This window comes from Dasypus novemcinctus, chromosome 8, assembly GCF_030445035.2.
Source record: "Dasypus novemcinctus isolate mDasNov1 chromosome 8, mDasNov1.1.hap2, whole genome shotgun sequence".
In the NCBI taxonomy this organism is placed as follows: domain Eukaryota; kingdom Metazoa; phylum Chordata; class Mammalia; order Cingulata; family Dasypodidae; genus Dasypus; species Dasypus novemcinctus.
Window position 1 is genome coordinate 25471330 of NC_080680.1, and position 17645 is coordinate 25488974.

Here is a 17645-nt window from a genome sequence, read left to right on the forward strand (position 1 = left end):
CTTCCAGCTTCACATATTTGCTATATGACCTCTTGGCTTCATTTTCCATAAATAGAAAATTGGGAAAAATTAGCAGAGCCAAGTATAAGCTGTATGCAAATATTGATTTAGTTTTGGGAGAACAAAAGCTGGTAGCTAATTAGAAGTAATCTTATGAAATTGTTATTCTCAATGGTAAAGCTACAGCATTTTTCTGGTCCAGTATTTCTCTCTCCGGTGCTTGCTTTTTCTGTGAGCGTGATGAGTCTATTCATTTTCCTACCTAGTAGTTTGTTGCATTTTGCACCTTTCATTTAAAATGCACTTGAATAACCAAGCATTAGAAAATAGAATCTGCCTCTCCAATTTGTGTGCTGTGTAGCTAGAAGATGACTATTTCATTTTCATTTTATAGAATAAGCCCAGGTTATGAATTTAAAATACCTTGCTAAATCCTTATGCAAAATTTCCTTCTATTTCCTTAGGTTTTAGAACTAGGTTATATGGTTCATTATAACTAATAGTAAAATATAACATTCCAAGACTATTTTGAGAAACAGCTGATACATGAAATGGTGATGGCCCAGATTATTAAAATATGCATTTAATATTCTTATAAGATTTGGGAAGTTGAGTGACATGCCTTCCATCAGTACAGAGTAACAGTTCGTTGGCAAAATAAAATCTATGTGCTTGATACTTAAAATGAAGGATTTCTAACTTTGGTATTTTACACTTTTAGGGAAGTTACGTTCTGCTACCCCCAAACTGATATCCAGAATCACCAGCTATGGGGAATACTGGGAAATGTCTAATGCTGTGTGTTCATCTCATATACACGGAGATGTGACGCCAAGGTTTGACTGCTCTTTTGTTTTGTCGCATAATATTAACATTTTAACTAAGTATCAACCTTGGTTATCTTCTGAGAAATTAGTTAGTATTCTAGTTTGTACAAGGTGCTAAAATCCATTGTCTAGTTAAGACCTTCCATGTGTAAGATACTGTACAGAGAGCTATAAGGAACACAAAGGGGAAAAAGAGTTCCTCCAAAGTATGCAGTTCCATAAGGGACATGTAAAAACTGTGCTAAGGGATCAAAAGAAGGAAAAGCGATTGTACCGGTGGCATCAGGAAAGGCCTTACTTAGCAAATAATAAGCAAGGGGGTTTTGATGTATGGGTACAGTTCAACAGGTAAGAAAAAGAATTCCAGTTGAATCGAATGAACTGGGCAGTACCTCATTCAGGAGGTGGAAAGGGAAACTTATGTAGGGTGAACATGGAAGCCAGCAAGGAAATGTTCTTATCGATAGATGTTAAGTTTCCATTTTACGTAGGGGGATCTTTCAGAGTCGGGAGCAGATACATATTGGTTATGATGGTATGTCTAATCTGATAAGCCTTCTCTCCCAGAGTGAAACTGGTTTTCATCAGATATTGCTTATCAGCAGTTCTGTAAAGTGTATTCCGTTGTTCTATTTTCTCAAAAAGTCTTTTCAGGTCAGTTGTTTTTGTCTTCTGGAAAATCCTATCTGAGAAAGGGGTCCCTCCTGGCAACATCCAAAGCAGGCAGATATTTTATTTTACTTGACAACACTTAAGATAGAATTACTAAAAGTAATATGGCTATTTGATACAAATTTATTCTAAAACTCTCTAACCTTTTTGGCATATGTTTATACTCTTTTTGTTAAACAGTCCCATGCCATCATTGCCATCATCATCACCATAAATTAGTTTATGTTTATTAAGTACTTTCTCCATGTGTGCCAAGCACTTTGCTTGTAGTATGTCACTTATTCCCCTCAGCAGTCCCCATTATAGAAGAGGTCACACAGTAAAAGGCAGAGCCAGTGCCCAAACCCAGGATCCCATGTGAGAATTCTTGCTTTGAATTCCTACAATCCATTTCTTCTCCAAACTCCTTTTCTTCAGTCCTGTAAGTCTTCAAGTACCAAGTACCACATTTCTATTTTAGTTCTTGCCCATATCTCTGTAACAACAGCTTTAAACTTTCATATCGCGCAAGCTGTTTAGATTTCCACTTGCTTTGAATGCCATCCCTAGATTTGCCTGAGAGCTTTTTGTTGAATATATTTCTCTGTGAAGACATCTATATGTTATGTGGTGTTGGCACATCCCTGTCTTAAATTATGATTGCCGTGTACTATTAAGTATTTGTGTGGTGTTTCGAGCTTTATTACATGGAATGTCTTTTTCTTGTTTCACCCAACTGGCTTTAGAAAGCATAAGTGGTTTAACTCTTGAACTTATCAAAAGAGCTTTTCCCCTATGAGCCTTTGGTTCTTACCCAGGAATGAGGTTGGCAATAGAAATTTGTTGTCCTCCTCGTTTGATACAAGCTAGAACCAGCAGAAGCGCAGGTCTTAAACTTTATATCTTACGTGCAAATGTGGCCTCAGAACTCCAGATACATTTAGGCACCTTCTTAATTGACACATCCTTTGAATGTTTCCCAGGAACTCCAAATCTGGCAGGTCCAAAACTGCACTCATCAGCAATCCTATCCCCACCCCATAATACTCCTCTTCCTCTTCAGTGTCCTCCATCTAATGGCTAGCACAGCTGTGAATCCAGCTGCCCAAGCCTGGTGTCATCCCAGACTTCTTTCCTTTCCTCACCATCTGTATTTGGTCCATCCTCAATCCTGTCAATGTTTACCTCCCAAATGTTATTGTTGTTGGAATCTAGCTTCTCTTCATCTTCATCCCTTGTTACCATTTCCCCTGGAGGAATAGGATCACCTTCCACCCTGTCCCCTCTTAACCACTCTCCTCACTCTGGTCTGTTCTCCATGCTGCCATCAGAGTGATCTTTTCCAGGCATCTTAGAAAGTCACTCTGCAGTGGGTTGCTATTGCCCTTAGGATAAAGAGAGCCCTCATTAACATGTCCTACAGAGCTCAGCGGGGTCCCTCTTAGTCACGGGGTCTTCTTCTGTTCCTTTAGTGCAGCCTGGCACTTGTCCCCCTCCTGGAGCTCCTCCCTACCACCAGTCCATCACTTACTTAAGTGATTCACACTCTTCTGATCTGAGCTCCTAGGGGAGTCTCCAACCCAACCACCCTCAGCTGGTCTACTCATCTGTTGGCTCCCAAGGTACCCTGGTTTTCTCTTTCAAGGAACTTATATGAACTTTAATGAGGTAGTATACAAGGAGTGTCCACTAGGGCAGTATCAAATCTGTCTAGCTCACTATGATCTTAAGTGCTCAATAAATATTTATTGAACCAATGAATAAATGTGGAGATAAATGAAAAGTTTGTTGGAACCTATCCTCATTTTTAGTGCAAATCTATCTATCTACTTACCTACCTACCTATCTATCTGTCTCATATATACAGATTCCATATATATAATAGCTTCAACTTTGCTACCTTTCAAAGTTAAATATTGAGTCCTTTTGAGAGAATAATCCAGATGAGCACATCTTTCTCTTTTAAGCACTGCTTTCTTTTAAAGTCATTTTTGGCTAAATTTTTTTTCTAAAATATATTAGAAAGCATTCTTCCATTGAAAAAACATGATGGTCATAGTTAAGTATCTTGTGACTGATCTACATTATGAATAGTCATTATCTATAGTTGTGTTTGCTCTTTTAGGATCATCATCTACCACATTTCTGAGTTGTTGTAGTTGTCTGACTCTCATGTCGATTTCCTGGACTTGTTCTCCTTCCAATCTGCTTTAAACTTCAAAATTAATCAAACATACTTGTTAAACCTTACATGTTAAATGAGCATTAATAAGGCTTTGAATGAAAGCCCAAAGAACAAAGTACTCGATGATGCAGTGTTTTGTAAACTTTTTCCATCTATATCCTGGTCTGGCTTCTGGATGCTTGAAGCCGTCACGGATCTGATCATCTGGGGATAGGGATGTTACTATATACACTCATGCATTTAAGAGCTAAAATATTTAAAATAGAACATAAAACATTCAATAAATTGAATTGAAGTGAACACAAACTAAGCATGAAATTGTACCAAGTAAATTTCCTTATCTACCTATAAAGTAGAGTTAGATATTCAGGAGGTAATTAATTTATAGTTAGGAATGAAGTAGGAAAAAAAATCTCAATATGTACAATTATATCAACTGTTGCATGTTGGTCCACAGGACAATAAATATTTTATTCCAAAAATGTTTCTTAAATCTCTTTTTCTTTTAAATTTTGAAACTAGATTTCAAATAGGGCTAGTTATGTTCCCAGAATTCAATTAGTGTTTGGAGGTGTCTGCATTAGTAATCTGTCTTCAAACAGAATGTCAGAGCCCTGTGTTCTCTACTTTTGAGGCACAATTCAAAATTATTTCAGCAAACTATGATGATAGAAATACACTTTCCTCCCTGCTAAGAATCCTGCACTGGCTGTCACTTGGCATTCTGCTGCATCTTTTTGGTGCAATTTGAGACCAAATGGAGGAGGCTGTGTGGAGAATTTCATTACAGACCGGTTGGTGGTGATGGTGTAGGCAGCCTGACTGAGACACTTGTCACACCCTTGGCAGATTAGATTGGTCTGACTTGCTAACAAGATTCTTCCAAACTTGTGTCATCAGCTGAGGTGGATGACATTTCTACGGAGCCATACATCCATCAAAGTTCTGTAAGTTGCTGCTTTCCCATTAGAACCTTGAATCTAGTTAATTCTAGTGAAAGCCAGTAAGTACAAAGTTCCAGGATCTAAGGCCTTGATTCTTTGTTTCCATGGCCCCACCTCTGGGGCAAGTCAACAGGCTGTCATCTTCAGAGTGGCAGCTTCACCTCAGTCGCAATTGCTTTTATATCCTTGAGTAACTTCTGGGTCATTTCTCACTTCAGGGCACAACCAACCTAGGAAATGACTTAGAGAAAGCAAGTAACAAATTTATCCTATGCAACTCTAAGCAGGCGCTGCCTTTGGGATACAGCACTGAACAGACAAGAAGTACCCACCCCCTGTCCTGGAGCTTCCATTCCAGTGGGGTGAGACAGAAAATAAAACAGACAAAAACACATAAATAAACCATAAAGAGTTTAAGATATTTTGGTGGTGGTGGCAATAGGTTTTTTGCAGGAAAACAAATCAGTACAAGGGGAAAGGAAGTTTTGGGGGTATTGCAATTTTAAAGATGGTGACCAGGGGCATCTTGCTGAGATGATTATTGGTTGAAGAGGAATGGGGAAGGATGTCTCTAGAGCCCTCAGGAGCTCAGGAGGCAATATTTACTATGGCAGTCAATTGAGATCCTGCTGAAATGTGCATAAGCATCACCTCTGGAATGACCTCCTGACTCACTTTGAAATCTCTTACCCATAAGAACTCATTTGTATTTACTATTTTCCCCTTATGGTCAAGGTCTTTTTCCAGGTGCATTGCTAGTTGGCACTTGGTAATAATTCCTGGGTGCCAGGGAGGCTCATCCCCAGGAATCATGTTCTATGCTGGGGGAAAGGTAGTGTGTTTAATGTGGTGAATTTGGCTTAGAGAGAGCCACCTTTGAGCGAAAAGAAGGCCCTCAGGAGGTGACTTTTAGGCAACATATAATACTAGACTAAGTTTCAATTTCAAAAGTAAAGGTTCATAAATGCAATCATCAATATTAAGGACCTGGCCCAACGATCCATCCTCCTTCACTAGGCACTGCCCTTGTACTTGGGGGATTCTTACAGTTCCATTAGAGAATGTAGCAGAGCTCCCAAGAATGAGAATTCTTTTGATTGTTGTGGGGTCTCCACCCGCCATGACAGTGCTGCATGAACACTTGAACACATTCATATGCCTTAGAGGCATGACCCAGATGAACCCCCACCCATGCATGCCCCCATCACCAGTACCCCACACCAGTGTTCCTCCCCTGCTACAGTTGTGACCTAACCAAATAAAAATAAGAAAATGAAATAATAATGATAGTTTTAAAAGTATCATATAAAATGCAAAGAAATTTTTAAAAAGTTTTAAATAATAAAAAAACATTTTTAGACATATGTCTTTCATCACTGTCAGATTTTTTGTCCTGTGTGTACAGTAATATTTTTTCTGTGTATTTCCCAAGTGTCTTTTTTTTTCCCTTCCATTTTATCTTAAAAGAAGCCTTTAGATTACAGAAAAGTCATGTAGAGAAATTAGGAGATTCCCATGTACCTAATACCCTTCCTCTTCCCCCCCCCATTAATAACATTTTACATGCGAATGATATATTTGTTACAATTGCTCTACAAATACTGAAGCATTGCTACTAGCCATGGTCAATGGTTTACATTATGATTTACATTTTAGACCATACACTTCTATACAGTTTGGTGAAATTTAAAATGGTCCATATCCATTACTGGGAGATCATGCAGAGCAAGTCTAATGCCCTAAAAATGCCCTATGTTCCATCTATTCTATTCTTCCTTCTCCCTCCCTCTGGAGCCTTTGGTAACCCACTAAGCTTCACATTTTGGTTACTTGCATATTGAGGGCTAGACATATTGGTTTGTTTTCTTTTATTAGGCACTGCCTATGTTCTTGACAGACCCTTGCCCCTCTATTTGAGGACATAGTATGACTCCCCAGGGTGGGAAGTATATTTTATTGTTTATTGTGTGGGCCTCCACCCACTGCTATAACACATTATGACAAGATGAACACTTACGTATTCCACAGAAGCTTGCCCCATGTTCACCCTGTCCTCTGTGCACCCCCCCACATCCAACACCCTATACCAATAATCCTCCCCTGCCATATTCGCCAAAAGAACATTCCCAACATTGTAGTCTTAACCACAGACCTGCAAATCCCCAGAGTTCACCTGATCCTTCCACTGATCCTTCCACAGTTCCATGGATAGTCCAACTCCCTTGCCACCCTACCCCCTCACAAATCAGCACTGCCGAACCCAATAGTATTACCGCACCACTGCCATGCCCATCCACTGCACAACTACACCCTTCCACCTTATCATAGATTTTGCCCATATGGGCATCAGCTTACAAACCTCTACTCCCTTTCTGTCTCCTGTAAACCTGTCTTCCAGGCTTTAGCTCTGTTAATCTGCTCAATTTGCTGAATTCATATCAGTAGTATTTGTCCTTCAGTGCCTGGCTTACTTCATCAGCATAAGGTCTTCAAGATTCATCCATGTTATCCTGTGTGTTAATACTGCACTCCTTTTTACAGTTGAGTAATATTCCACTGTATGCTATATACCACAATTTGCTTATCCATTCATCTGTTGATGGACATTTGGGTTGCTTCCAACTTTTGGCAATAGTGAATAATGCCACTGTGAATATTTGGTGTGCATATATCTGTGTCCCTGCTTTCAGTCCTTCTGGATATATACCCAGCAGTAGGATTGCTGGATCATATAGCAGTTCTATAGTTAGCTTCCTAAGGAACTGACAAACTGTCCTCCACAATGGCTGCAACATTCTACATTCCCACCAGGAGTGGATAAGATTCACTTTCTTCCACATACTCTCCAACACTTGTGGTCCTCTGTTGTTTTTTTTTTAAATAGCTGCCAGGCTAGTGAGTGTAAGATGTTATCTCATTACAGTTTTGATTTGCATTTCCCTAATAGCTAGTGATGTTGAGCATCTTTTCATGTGCTTTTTAGGCATTTGTATTTCTTCTTTGGAGAAGTGTCTATTTAAATCACTTGCCCATTTTAAAAAATGGGTTGTCTTTTTATTTTCAAGATGTAGGATTTCTTTATATTGGATAGATGGTTACCAAATATTTTCTGCCCTTGAGTAGGCGTCCTTTTCACTTTTTTTGACAACCTTCCTTCAAATGCAAAATGAAATTTTGAGGAGGTCCCATTTATCTATTTTTTCTTTTGTTGCTTGTACTTTGTGTATAAAGTTTATGAAACCATTTCCTACTACAAGAACTTATAGATGCTTTACTACATTATCTTCCAGGAGATTTATGGTCTTGGCTCTTATATTTAGATCTTTAATCCATCTTGAGTTAATTTTTGTATAGGGTGTGAGATAGTGATCTTCTCCCATTCTTTTGGATATGGATATCCAGTTCTTGAAGCACCATTTGTTTTATTTAGCATTTATTTATTTTTTATTGTATTTTTTGAAGATACATAGATCACAGAAAGTGTTACCTTAAAAAATATAAGAGGTTCCCACATACCCCGCCCCCCCCCCCCCCATATCATCCCATATCAACAACCTCCTTCATCATTATGGCACATCCATTGCATTTGGTGAATACGTCTTGAAGCACTGCTGCACTGTATGGATTATAGTTCACATTGTAATTTACACTCTATACCAGTATATTCAGTGGGTAATGGTGGGATTATATAATGTCCAGCATCTGTCCCTGCAATATCATTTAGGACAACTCCAAGTCCTGAAAATGCTCCCACATCATGTCTCTTCTTTCCTCTCCCTGCACTCAGCAACTACCTTGGCCACTTTCTCCACATCAATGCTACAGTTTCTTCCATTACTAGTCGCAATAGTTCTATAGTAGAATATCAGTAAATCCACTCTAATCCATATTCTATCTATCCATCCTGTGGACCCTGGGATGGTGATGACCACTCCACCTCAATATTGAGAAGGGCCTTAGATCTCACACTACTGATGGATGCGACTCTCCTGCTTGGAGTTGTAGACACTCTTGGTTCACTGGTGTGGTGGTTGACCATCTTCACCTCCCTGTTAGCTGACCTGGGTAAGTCCAACAAACCGGAGAGTAGGAGTTACAACACTGCTGAGGCTCAGGGCCCAGCTGGCATATGGACAGTTCAGAGATTCAAGTCTCCTGGGTATACGCCAACCCCTGCACCAACCACAGGTTCAGTAAAAGTGACAGAAAAGGCATGTGTAGAAAGAACACATCTGAGTCCAACTCCATCACACTCAGGAACACAAATTCCAAAGTGAGACCCACTGACAAGGCACTGAACTCCAGAGCCAACTGCCATGACCATAGAACCTGTGTGTCTCCATAGCCCTCAGGAGCACCAGTATCTGGGTTTGTATCTACTTCGGCTGTCTCTGGGATCCTGCTGAGACATGCATAAGCACAACCCCTCTGATGACCTCCCAACTCTTTTTTGAAGACTCTTAGCATATTTGTCTTTACCATTTCCCCCTTTTATTCAAGATCTTTTTCTAGTTGCATCACCAGTTAGTGATTGGTAGTAGTCCCTCAGTGCCAGGGAGGCTTTTCCTCAGGAGTCATGTCCCACGCTGGGGGGAAGGTAATGCATTTATATGCTGAATTTGACTTAGAGAGTGGCCACATTTGAGCAATATGGAGGCTCTCAGGAGGTAACTCTTAGGGACCCTGCAGCTCTAGGCCTAGTTGAAATTTCAGGCACACAGGTTCATAAGCATAGTCATCAATATCAAGGGCTCATCATTGGACCATCCTTCTTCACTGACCTTTGTCCTTGCTCTTGGGGATTGTTTCTGTTCCATTGGGGAATGTGACAGAGCTCCCCTGGCTAGGAACTCAGCACTCCCTCAGTTGTCATTTGTAACTGTAACTATTATGAAAATACCCAACACATATCTGAACATTTTTCTATACCTTTTATACTCCCTCCCAACCATGTGTCCTCCATCAATAACACCCAACACCAGTGTTCCTTCCCTGCCATAGTTGAACCCCTGTGTCGTCCAAGATGTCTGCAAAAATGAAGCCTAATATATTGCCAAATTCAATTAGTAGGAAAATGAAATAGTAGTGATAAGTTTAAAGATTAGAAATAGAATACATACTAATTTAGAAAAGCTAAAATGAAGTAAAAATAAATTGGGGAATTGAGAAATGAAAAATATAATACTTTGCTTTGACGTTTGCCTTTCATCACTGTAATAGGTCTTGTCCTGTATGTACAGTGGCAAGGTAATTTCTTTCATTTTTTCCTCAGTGTTTTAGATCACAGTAAAATCACATATACAATATAGGGGACTCCCATATATCCAACATCAAATCCTTTTCCTCCTTCCCCAGCAATGATCTTCTTACAAGTTCATGTTATATTTGCTGCAACTGATGTTCAGATATTGAAATATAGCTATCAAACATGGTTTCATTTTGGTTTATGTTATGGTTTATATTTTAGCCTATAGACTCTTATATGTTTTGGTGTAATTTAACATGTCCTATATCCATCATTGCACCATCTTGTGGAACACTTCCATTGCCCTCCCAGTTACCCTGCTTCCATCTATTCTATTCCTTTCTCCCCCTCCCCTTAGGGCCCACAGTCACAATCAATCTTCACTGCTTGAAGAACCAGATTCACAGATACTTGCAACAACACTGAGGGCTTGACATACTAGACTGTCCTCCCCCATTGGGAGCCACCAATTCTCTCTTGCAACACAATTCCCTCTATTTCAGAACATCAGGTCTCCCCAGTATGTGGGTACACCTTCCCACTCATTGTATGGGTCTCCACCCAATGATATAACACACTACGACAAGATGAGCACTCACACATCTTAGATGCCTGCCCCTGTGCCAGATGCCCCCCCCCTTAAGCACCTTAAACAGGTAATCCTTCATTTTAATATTTTCTGAAGAGTTTTCTTAACATTATAGTTTCAACCACATACCTGACAATCTTCGATGTTCAGCTATTCCCCCAAGTCCTCCACCCAATTCCTTGGGCTATCTGACCCATCCTCCCAGCCTTAGCCCCCCTCTCAAGCCTGCAAAGCCCCATCCAGAGGTATCCATATGACCCCATCTTATCCCTTCCCTCTACAAATACTTCCCTCCACTTTATCATAGATTTCACCAATTTAGGTGTCAGTTCACAACCTTCCTCTCTCCTCCCAATTTCCTGCAAGCCTATAATCCAGTCTCTAGCTCTCTGAGAGAGGTTAGTTTGTTTATTTCATATCAGGAGATCATGCAGCATTTGTCCTTCAATGCCTGACTTGCTTCACTCAACATAAGGTACTCAAGATTCATCCATGTTATCCCATGTATTTGTATTCCTTCTTATAGCTAAGTAGTATTCCATATATGTATATATCACATTTTGTTTATCCATTCATCTCTTGATGGGCATTTGGGTTGATTCCAACTTTTGGCAATAGTGTATAATTCCACTATGAACATTGGTGTGCATATATCTGTTTGTGTCCTTGTTTTCAGTTCTTCTGGATATATACCTAGCAGTGGAATTGATGGGTCATATGGCCAATCTATAGCTAGTTTTTTGAGAAACTGACAAACTGTCCTCCAGAATGGCTGGATCCTTCTGCATTCCCACTGGCAGTGGATGAGTGTTTCAATTCCTCCACATCCTCTTCAACAATTGTAGTCTTCTGTTTTTTTGATAGGTGCCAGTCTCATGAGAGTAAGATGGTATCTCATTGTAGTTTTGATTTGCATTTCTCTAATAGTTAGTGATTTTGAGCATCTTTTCATGTGTTTTTTAGCCATTTGTATTTCTTCTTTGGAGAAGTGTCTTTTTAAATCTCTTGCCCATTTTTAAAAAGGGTTGTTTGTTGTTTTATTTTTGAGATATAGGAGTTCTTTATAAATGCAGGATATTAGTCTCCTATCAGATATATGGTTACTAAATATTTTCTCCCATTGCGTAGGCTCTCTTTTCACTTTCTTGACAAACTCCTTTGAAGTGCAAAAGGCTTTAATTTTGAGGAAGTCCCATTTATCTATTTGTTCTTTTGCTGCTCATACTTTGGGTGAGAAGTACATGAAGCCATTTCCAATTACAAGGTCCAGTAGATGCTTCCCCACATAGTTTTCCTAGGTCTTTATGGTCTTGGCTCTTATATTCAGGTCTTTGATCCATCTTTTTTTTTTTTTTTTTACCCAGATATATTTTTTTTTATTGACTTTGTAATAATATTACATTAAAAATATATATGTGAGGTCCCATTCAACCCCACCCCCCCACCCTCCCTCTCCCCCCCCCCAACAACACTCGTTCCCATCATCATGACACATCCATTGGATTTGGTAAGTACATCTTTGGGCACCTCTGCACCTCATAGACAATGGTCCACATCATGGCCCATACTCTCCTCCATTCCATCCAGTGGGCTCTGTGAGGATTTACAATGTCCGGTGATTACCTCTGAAGCACCATCTTTGATCCATCTTGAGTTGATTTTTGTATAAGGTGTGAGATGGTAATCCTCTTTCATTCTTTTGCATATGGATACTCTGTTCTCCCAGCACCATTTGTTGAAGAGACCATCCTCTCCCAGTTGAGTGGGCTTGGTGAACTTCTCAAATATCAGATGACTGTATATATGAGGATCTATATGAAAACTCTCAGTTTGGTTCCATTGGTCAGTGTGTCTATCCTTGTGCCAATACCATGCCACTTTCACAACTGTAGTTTTGTAGTATACTTTGAAGTCAGGTGGTATGATTCCTCCAATTTCGTTTTTCTTTTTCAATATGTCTTTGGCTATTCAGGGCCTCTTTCCTTTCCAAATAAATTTCATAGTTAATTTTTCTAGTTCATTAAAAAATGCTCTGTCAATTGTTATTGGGATTACATTGAATCTGTGCATCAGTTTGGGTAGGATAGACACCTTAATGATATTTAGTCTTCCTATCCATAATCAGGGAATATTCTTCCATTGATTTAGGTCTTCTTTGATTTCCTTGAACAGTGTTATGTAGTTTTTTGTATATAAGTCTTTTATAGCTTTAGATAAATTTATTCCTAGGTATTTGATATTTTAATTTATTATTGTAAATGGTGTTTATTTCCTCCTCAGATTGCTCATTATTGGTGTGCAGTAATGCTACTGATTTTTGTGCATTGATCTTATAACCTGTGACTTTACTGAACTCATTTATAAATTCTAGAAGTTTGTGGTAGACTTCTCAGGGCTTTCTATGTATAGGATCATGTCGTCTGCAAATAGTGAAATTTTGACTTCTTCCTTTCCAATATGGGTGCCTTTTATATCTGGTTCTTGCCTCAGTGCTTGAGCAAGTACTTCTAACACAATGTTAAATAGGAGGAGTGATAGTGGGCATCCTTGTCTTGTTCCTGATCTTAGAGGGAAGGATTTTAGGATTTCACCATTGTAAACGATGTTGGCTGTAGGGTTTTCATGTATACCCTTTATCATGTTCAGAAAGTTTCCTTCTATTCCCATCTTTCAGTGTTTTTATCAAGAAAGGGTGCTGTGTTTTGTCAAATGCTTTTTCTGCTTCTAAAGATATGATCATGTGGTTTTTTTCCTTTGATCTGCTTACGTGGTGTATTACATTGATTCATTTTCTTATGTTGAACTGTCCTTGCATTGTTGTTGAATATAATTAGCAAGGATTTTGTTGAGGACTTTTGCATCTAGGTTCATTAGAGGGATTGATCTGTAATTTTCTTTTCTTGTCGTGTCTTTGTTTGGCTTTGTCATTAAGGTAATAATGTTTACATCATAGAATGAATTAGGCAATGTTTCTTCTATTTTGATTTTTTGGAAGTGTTTAAGCAAGATTGGTGTTAGTTCTTTCCAGAATGTTTGATAGAATTCACCTGTGAAGTTGTCTGGCCCAGGACTCTTCTTAGTTGGGAGGTTTTTAATGACTGATTCTATCTTTTTACTTGTGATTGCTTTGTTGAGATCATCAATTTCTTCTTTCATCAATGTAGGATGCTTATGTGTTTCTAGGAATTTGTCCATTTCCTCTAAATTGTCCTTCTTGTTGGAATAATGTTTTTCAAAGTATCCTTTTATGATATTCTTTATTTCTGTGGGGTCAATGGTGATATCCCCTTTCTCATTTCTTATTTTGTGTATTTGCATCTTCTCTCTTTTTTTCTTTGTTAGTCTAGCTAAAGGTTTGTCAATTTTATTGATCTTCTAAAGACCCAGCTCTTTGTTTTGTTTATTTTTTCAAGTGCTTTCTTCTTTTCTATTTCATTTACATCTGCTCTGATCTTTGTTCTTTCTTTCTTCTTCCTTTGGGTTTTTTTTTTTTTTTTTTTTTTTTTTTTACTAATTCCTCCAAGTATGCAGTTAGGTCTTCAATTTTAGCTCTTTCTTCTTTTTTGCTGTATAAATTTATGGCTATGAATTCTCTCTCAGTATAGCTTTTGCTGCATCCCATGTTTTGATATGTTGTGTTATCATTTTCATTAGTTTCAAGGTAGTTACTGATTTCTGTTGAGATTTCCTCCTTGACCCACTGTTTGTCTAAGAGTGTATTGTTTAACTTCCATATCTTGGTGCCAAACTGGGTTTCTGACCCTTGCAGATTTCTAGCTTCATTCCACTGTGGTCAGAAACATTATTTTGTATAATTTCAATCTTTCTGAATTCATTGAGACTTTCTCTGTGGCCTAGCATGTGGTCTATCTTGGAGAATGGTTTATGTGCCCTTGAGAAGAATGCATATCCTGCTGTATTTGTGTGTAATGTTCTGTATATGTCTATTAGGTCCAGATCCTCTAATATATTGTTCAAAGTCTTTGTTTCTTTATTGATTCTCTGTTGAGATGTTCTGTCCAATGGTGATAGTGGTGTATTAAAGTCCCCCACTATAATTGTAGAGACATCTTTTCCTTCACTTAGTTTTTCCAGTATTTGCCTCACATATTTGGAGGCACCCTGCTTAGGAGCATAAATGTTTATGATTGTTCTTTCTTCTTGAAAGATTATCCCTTTCATTAATGTGTAGTGTCCATCTTTGTCTCCCATAATAGTTTTGCATTTAAAGTCTATTCTGTCTGAAATTATTATAGCTACTCTTGCCCTGCTTTGGTTATTGTTTGCCTGTAAGATTGTTTTCCAGTCATTCACATTCAAGCTCCTTAAATCCCTACATCTAAGACATATTTCTTGTAGACAGCATATAGATGGGTCATATTTCCTTATCCATTCTTCCAATTTTTGTCTTTTGACAGGTGAGTTTAATCCATTGATATTCAGTGTTATTTCTCTCAAGGAATTACTTATATTAGTCATATTTTCTTTGGATTTGTGTTTTTCATATGTTTTTTCTTTTTCTCTTTTTAGTTGTCCTTCCACTCTTCTCCAACTCTGTCTCTCCTGTTTTTTTCTTTCCTCCTGCAGAACTCCCTTTAGTATTTCTTGAAGGGTAGGTTTCTTGTTGGCATACTCTCTTAGTTTCTGCCTATCTGTGAATATTTTGAATTCTCCATCATTTTTGAATGCTAGCTTTGCTTGATAGAGTATTCTTGGTTAGAAATTTTTTTCCTTTTAGTACCTTGACTAAGTCATATCACTGCCTTCTTGCCTCCATGGTTTCAGATGAGAAATCAGCACTTAATCTTATGGAGCCTCCTTTGTATGTGATGGTTCTCTTTTCTCTTGCTGCTTTCAGTATTTTTCTTTGTCCTAAGCATTGGATAATTTGACAAGTATATTTCTTGGGGTAGGCCTTTTTGGATTTATGCTGTTTGGGGTGTGTTGTGCTTCCTGGGCATGTACATCCATCTCCCTTAACAGGTTCGGGTAATTTTCAGCCATTATTTCCTCCAACACTCCTTTTGTCCCCTTTCCCTCCTCTTCTCCTTCTCGGATGCCTGTAATGCATGTTTGTGCATTTTGTGTTGTCATTCAGATTCCTAAGTTCCTGCTGGATTTTTTCTATCTTTCATTGATCAATTCTACTATCTGTTTGATTTCAGATGTACTGTCTTCTACATCACTAATTCTTTCCCCTGCTTTTTCAAATCTGCTATTTGCTGAGAGTATATTTTTGATTTATTGGATTGTGCTGTTCATCACCATCATATCTGTTATCTTTTTGCATATGTTTACAATTTTTTCTGTATGCTCTCCAAGTGTTTTCTTGATACCCTTAATCTCTTCCTTCACTTCAATAAATTGGTCCATGATATATGTTTTGAGAGCTTTGATTAGTTGTTTGATGTTCTGCTCCTCTTCCTGGTTTTTAGTTTGTTCATTGGATTGGGCCATGTCTTCCTGTTTATTGGTATGGTTTGTAAATTTTTGTTGCTGTCTGGTCTTCATTTTATCTTGATGGGTTTATTCAGTTGATTATTTTCTCCATCTAGTTTTGGGGTTTATTTATGTGTTGTTTTGTTTGCATGTTAAGTCTCCTCTTTGATGCTTTGCTCTTCTTATTCTATTTCCTTGTTGTTGTCTAAGTTCCCTTGAAGGAAAATATTAGGGCCAGGGAAAGCAAAAGAGGTAAGAAAAGAAAAAGCATAATAGTAGTATTGATAGTAAATATTAGCAGAAGAACCATGTTAGATCTAGGAGAATGGATATTAAACTCATTTTAAGCTGTGCAGAGTTATAATAGTGAAAAAGTGGAGTACCTACAATGAGATGGTAAACTGATTATGGGGAAGAATGTGGTATGATTTAAAAGGCCAGTGTGGTCAGGAGAGATGGAAAGAGAAAAGAAACGGCAATGATATAAAGAGTGAATAAAAGATAGAAAACAGAATAGAGCTTAGAAATAAAAAGTCAGAAAAACTGGGGGCTAAAGAAAGAGGTGGAATGTAAGAAACAATCAATGATGGAAGAGAGAGATATGTACAGGAAATTGGATCACATTAGTAGCCAAAATCAGTACACACAGAAAAGAGGAAATCAAGGATGAGGAAGCACAGCAAATAAGAAACACTCCAGCAGCACCTAACAGAAAAAAAAAAAAAAAAAAAAAGAATAGAAAAAAAGAAGAAAAAAAAAAAGGAAAAAGAAAAAAAAAGCAAGGAAAAAAAAAGGGCTGTGGTAGATAAAGAGCAAGAAAAGACAAGAAAACAAACCAACAAAAAAGACCAGACAAGGCCTCAAGCAAGGAATCCTCTTTGCTATTGAATAAACTGCTTAGGAGTCTATCCTTCCCCCTTTCTCCCTTCTTCACTTTCCTCTCTCCCAGGGCAGCAGTAAGGCTGTGTGAGGTCTCCCCTTGGAGATTCAAATGGGACCCTGGTGAACCAACTTACCAGAGAAAATAATGACCCTTAGTTTCTTTGAGAGAGAGCACTCACACCTTGCCAGGAACTCTGAATATGCTTTTGGAAGCCTACAAAACACATCCTACTGTCCCTCTCCCTTAGGTGTGCTACAGAGTACTAGTTGATTTGCTGACTCCACATTCTCCCAGACCAAGTTTCCCTATCCTTTTAGGTAAATTGGGCTCTCTCAGCAAATTCACCTCTCCTCTCGTCCTAGCCTCTCCTCAAGCCAACTGGTATGCTCCTCCAAGCTTGAAAAAAGCAGATAATTGAACCTGCACTCCTCAGGCCCCTCTGTACCCCCTCACCAAAACCCTCCCACTCTTGGAGTTTGTTGAGCCTGGATATCTAGGGGAATGCCTGAGTTGGGGGAGTGCTGGGTTTGGGGAACATGGGCTTGGAAGAATGCAGGCTCAGGGTATGCGGGTTTGAGGAATGTGTGTTATGGGGAATGTGGGGTTCAGGAAATGCGAGATTCAGGGAACATGCGTTCAGGGATCACATGTTTGGGCAATATGGGTCTTGGGAGCACTGCCATGCGATTGGCGGTGTTCAGGGAATGCTGCAGCTATCAGCCTAGGGGAAGGGTTTTGCCTTCCCATGGCTTCAGGCTCAAGTGTCAGAAACCCACAGATTTACCTTGAGCAAACACTCCTTTTGTTGCTGTCTCTCCAGATTGATGTCCAGATACCTCCTTCTTTGTAGGTTCCTAAAACTGCCACCTTGGGCAGGATTCT

At 38.8% G+C, this 17645-nt stretch overlaps 1 protein-coding gene across 3 annotated transcripts in view; it reads left to right on the forward strand.

Annotated features, from left to right (window-relative positions):
• LOC101429098 (uncharacterized) overlaps positions 1–17645 on the forward strand; it is a 46260-nt gene that overhangs the window by 9235 nt on the left and 19380 nt on the right. For all 3 annotated transcript variants that reach the window (XM_071216664.1, XM_058301605.2, XM_058301604.2), the window contains exon 4: positions 722–836. In XM_071216664.1, coding sequence (XP_071072765.1) covers positions 722–836 — 115 coding nt within the window. The remainder of the gene's footprint in view (positions 1–721; positions 837–17645) is intronic.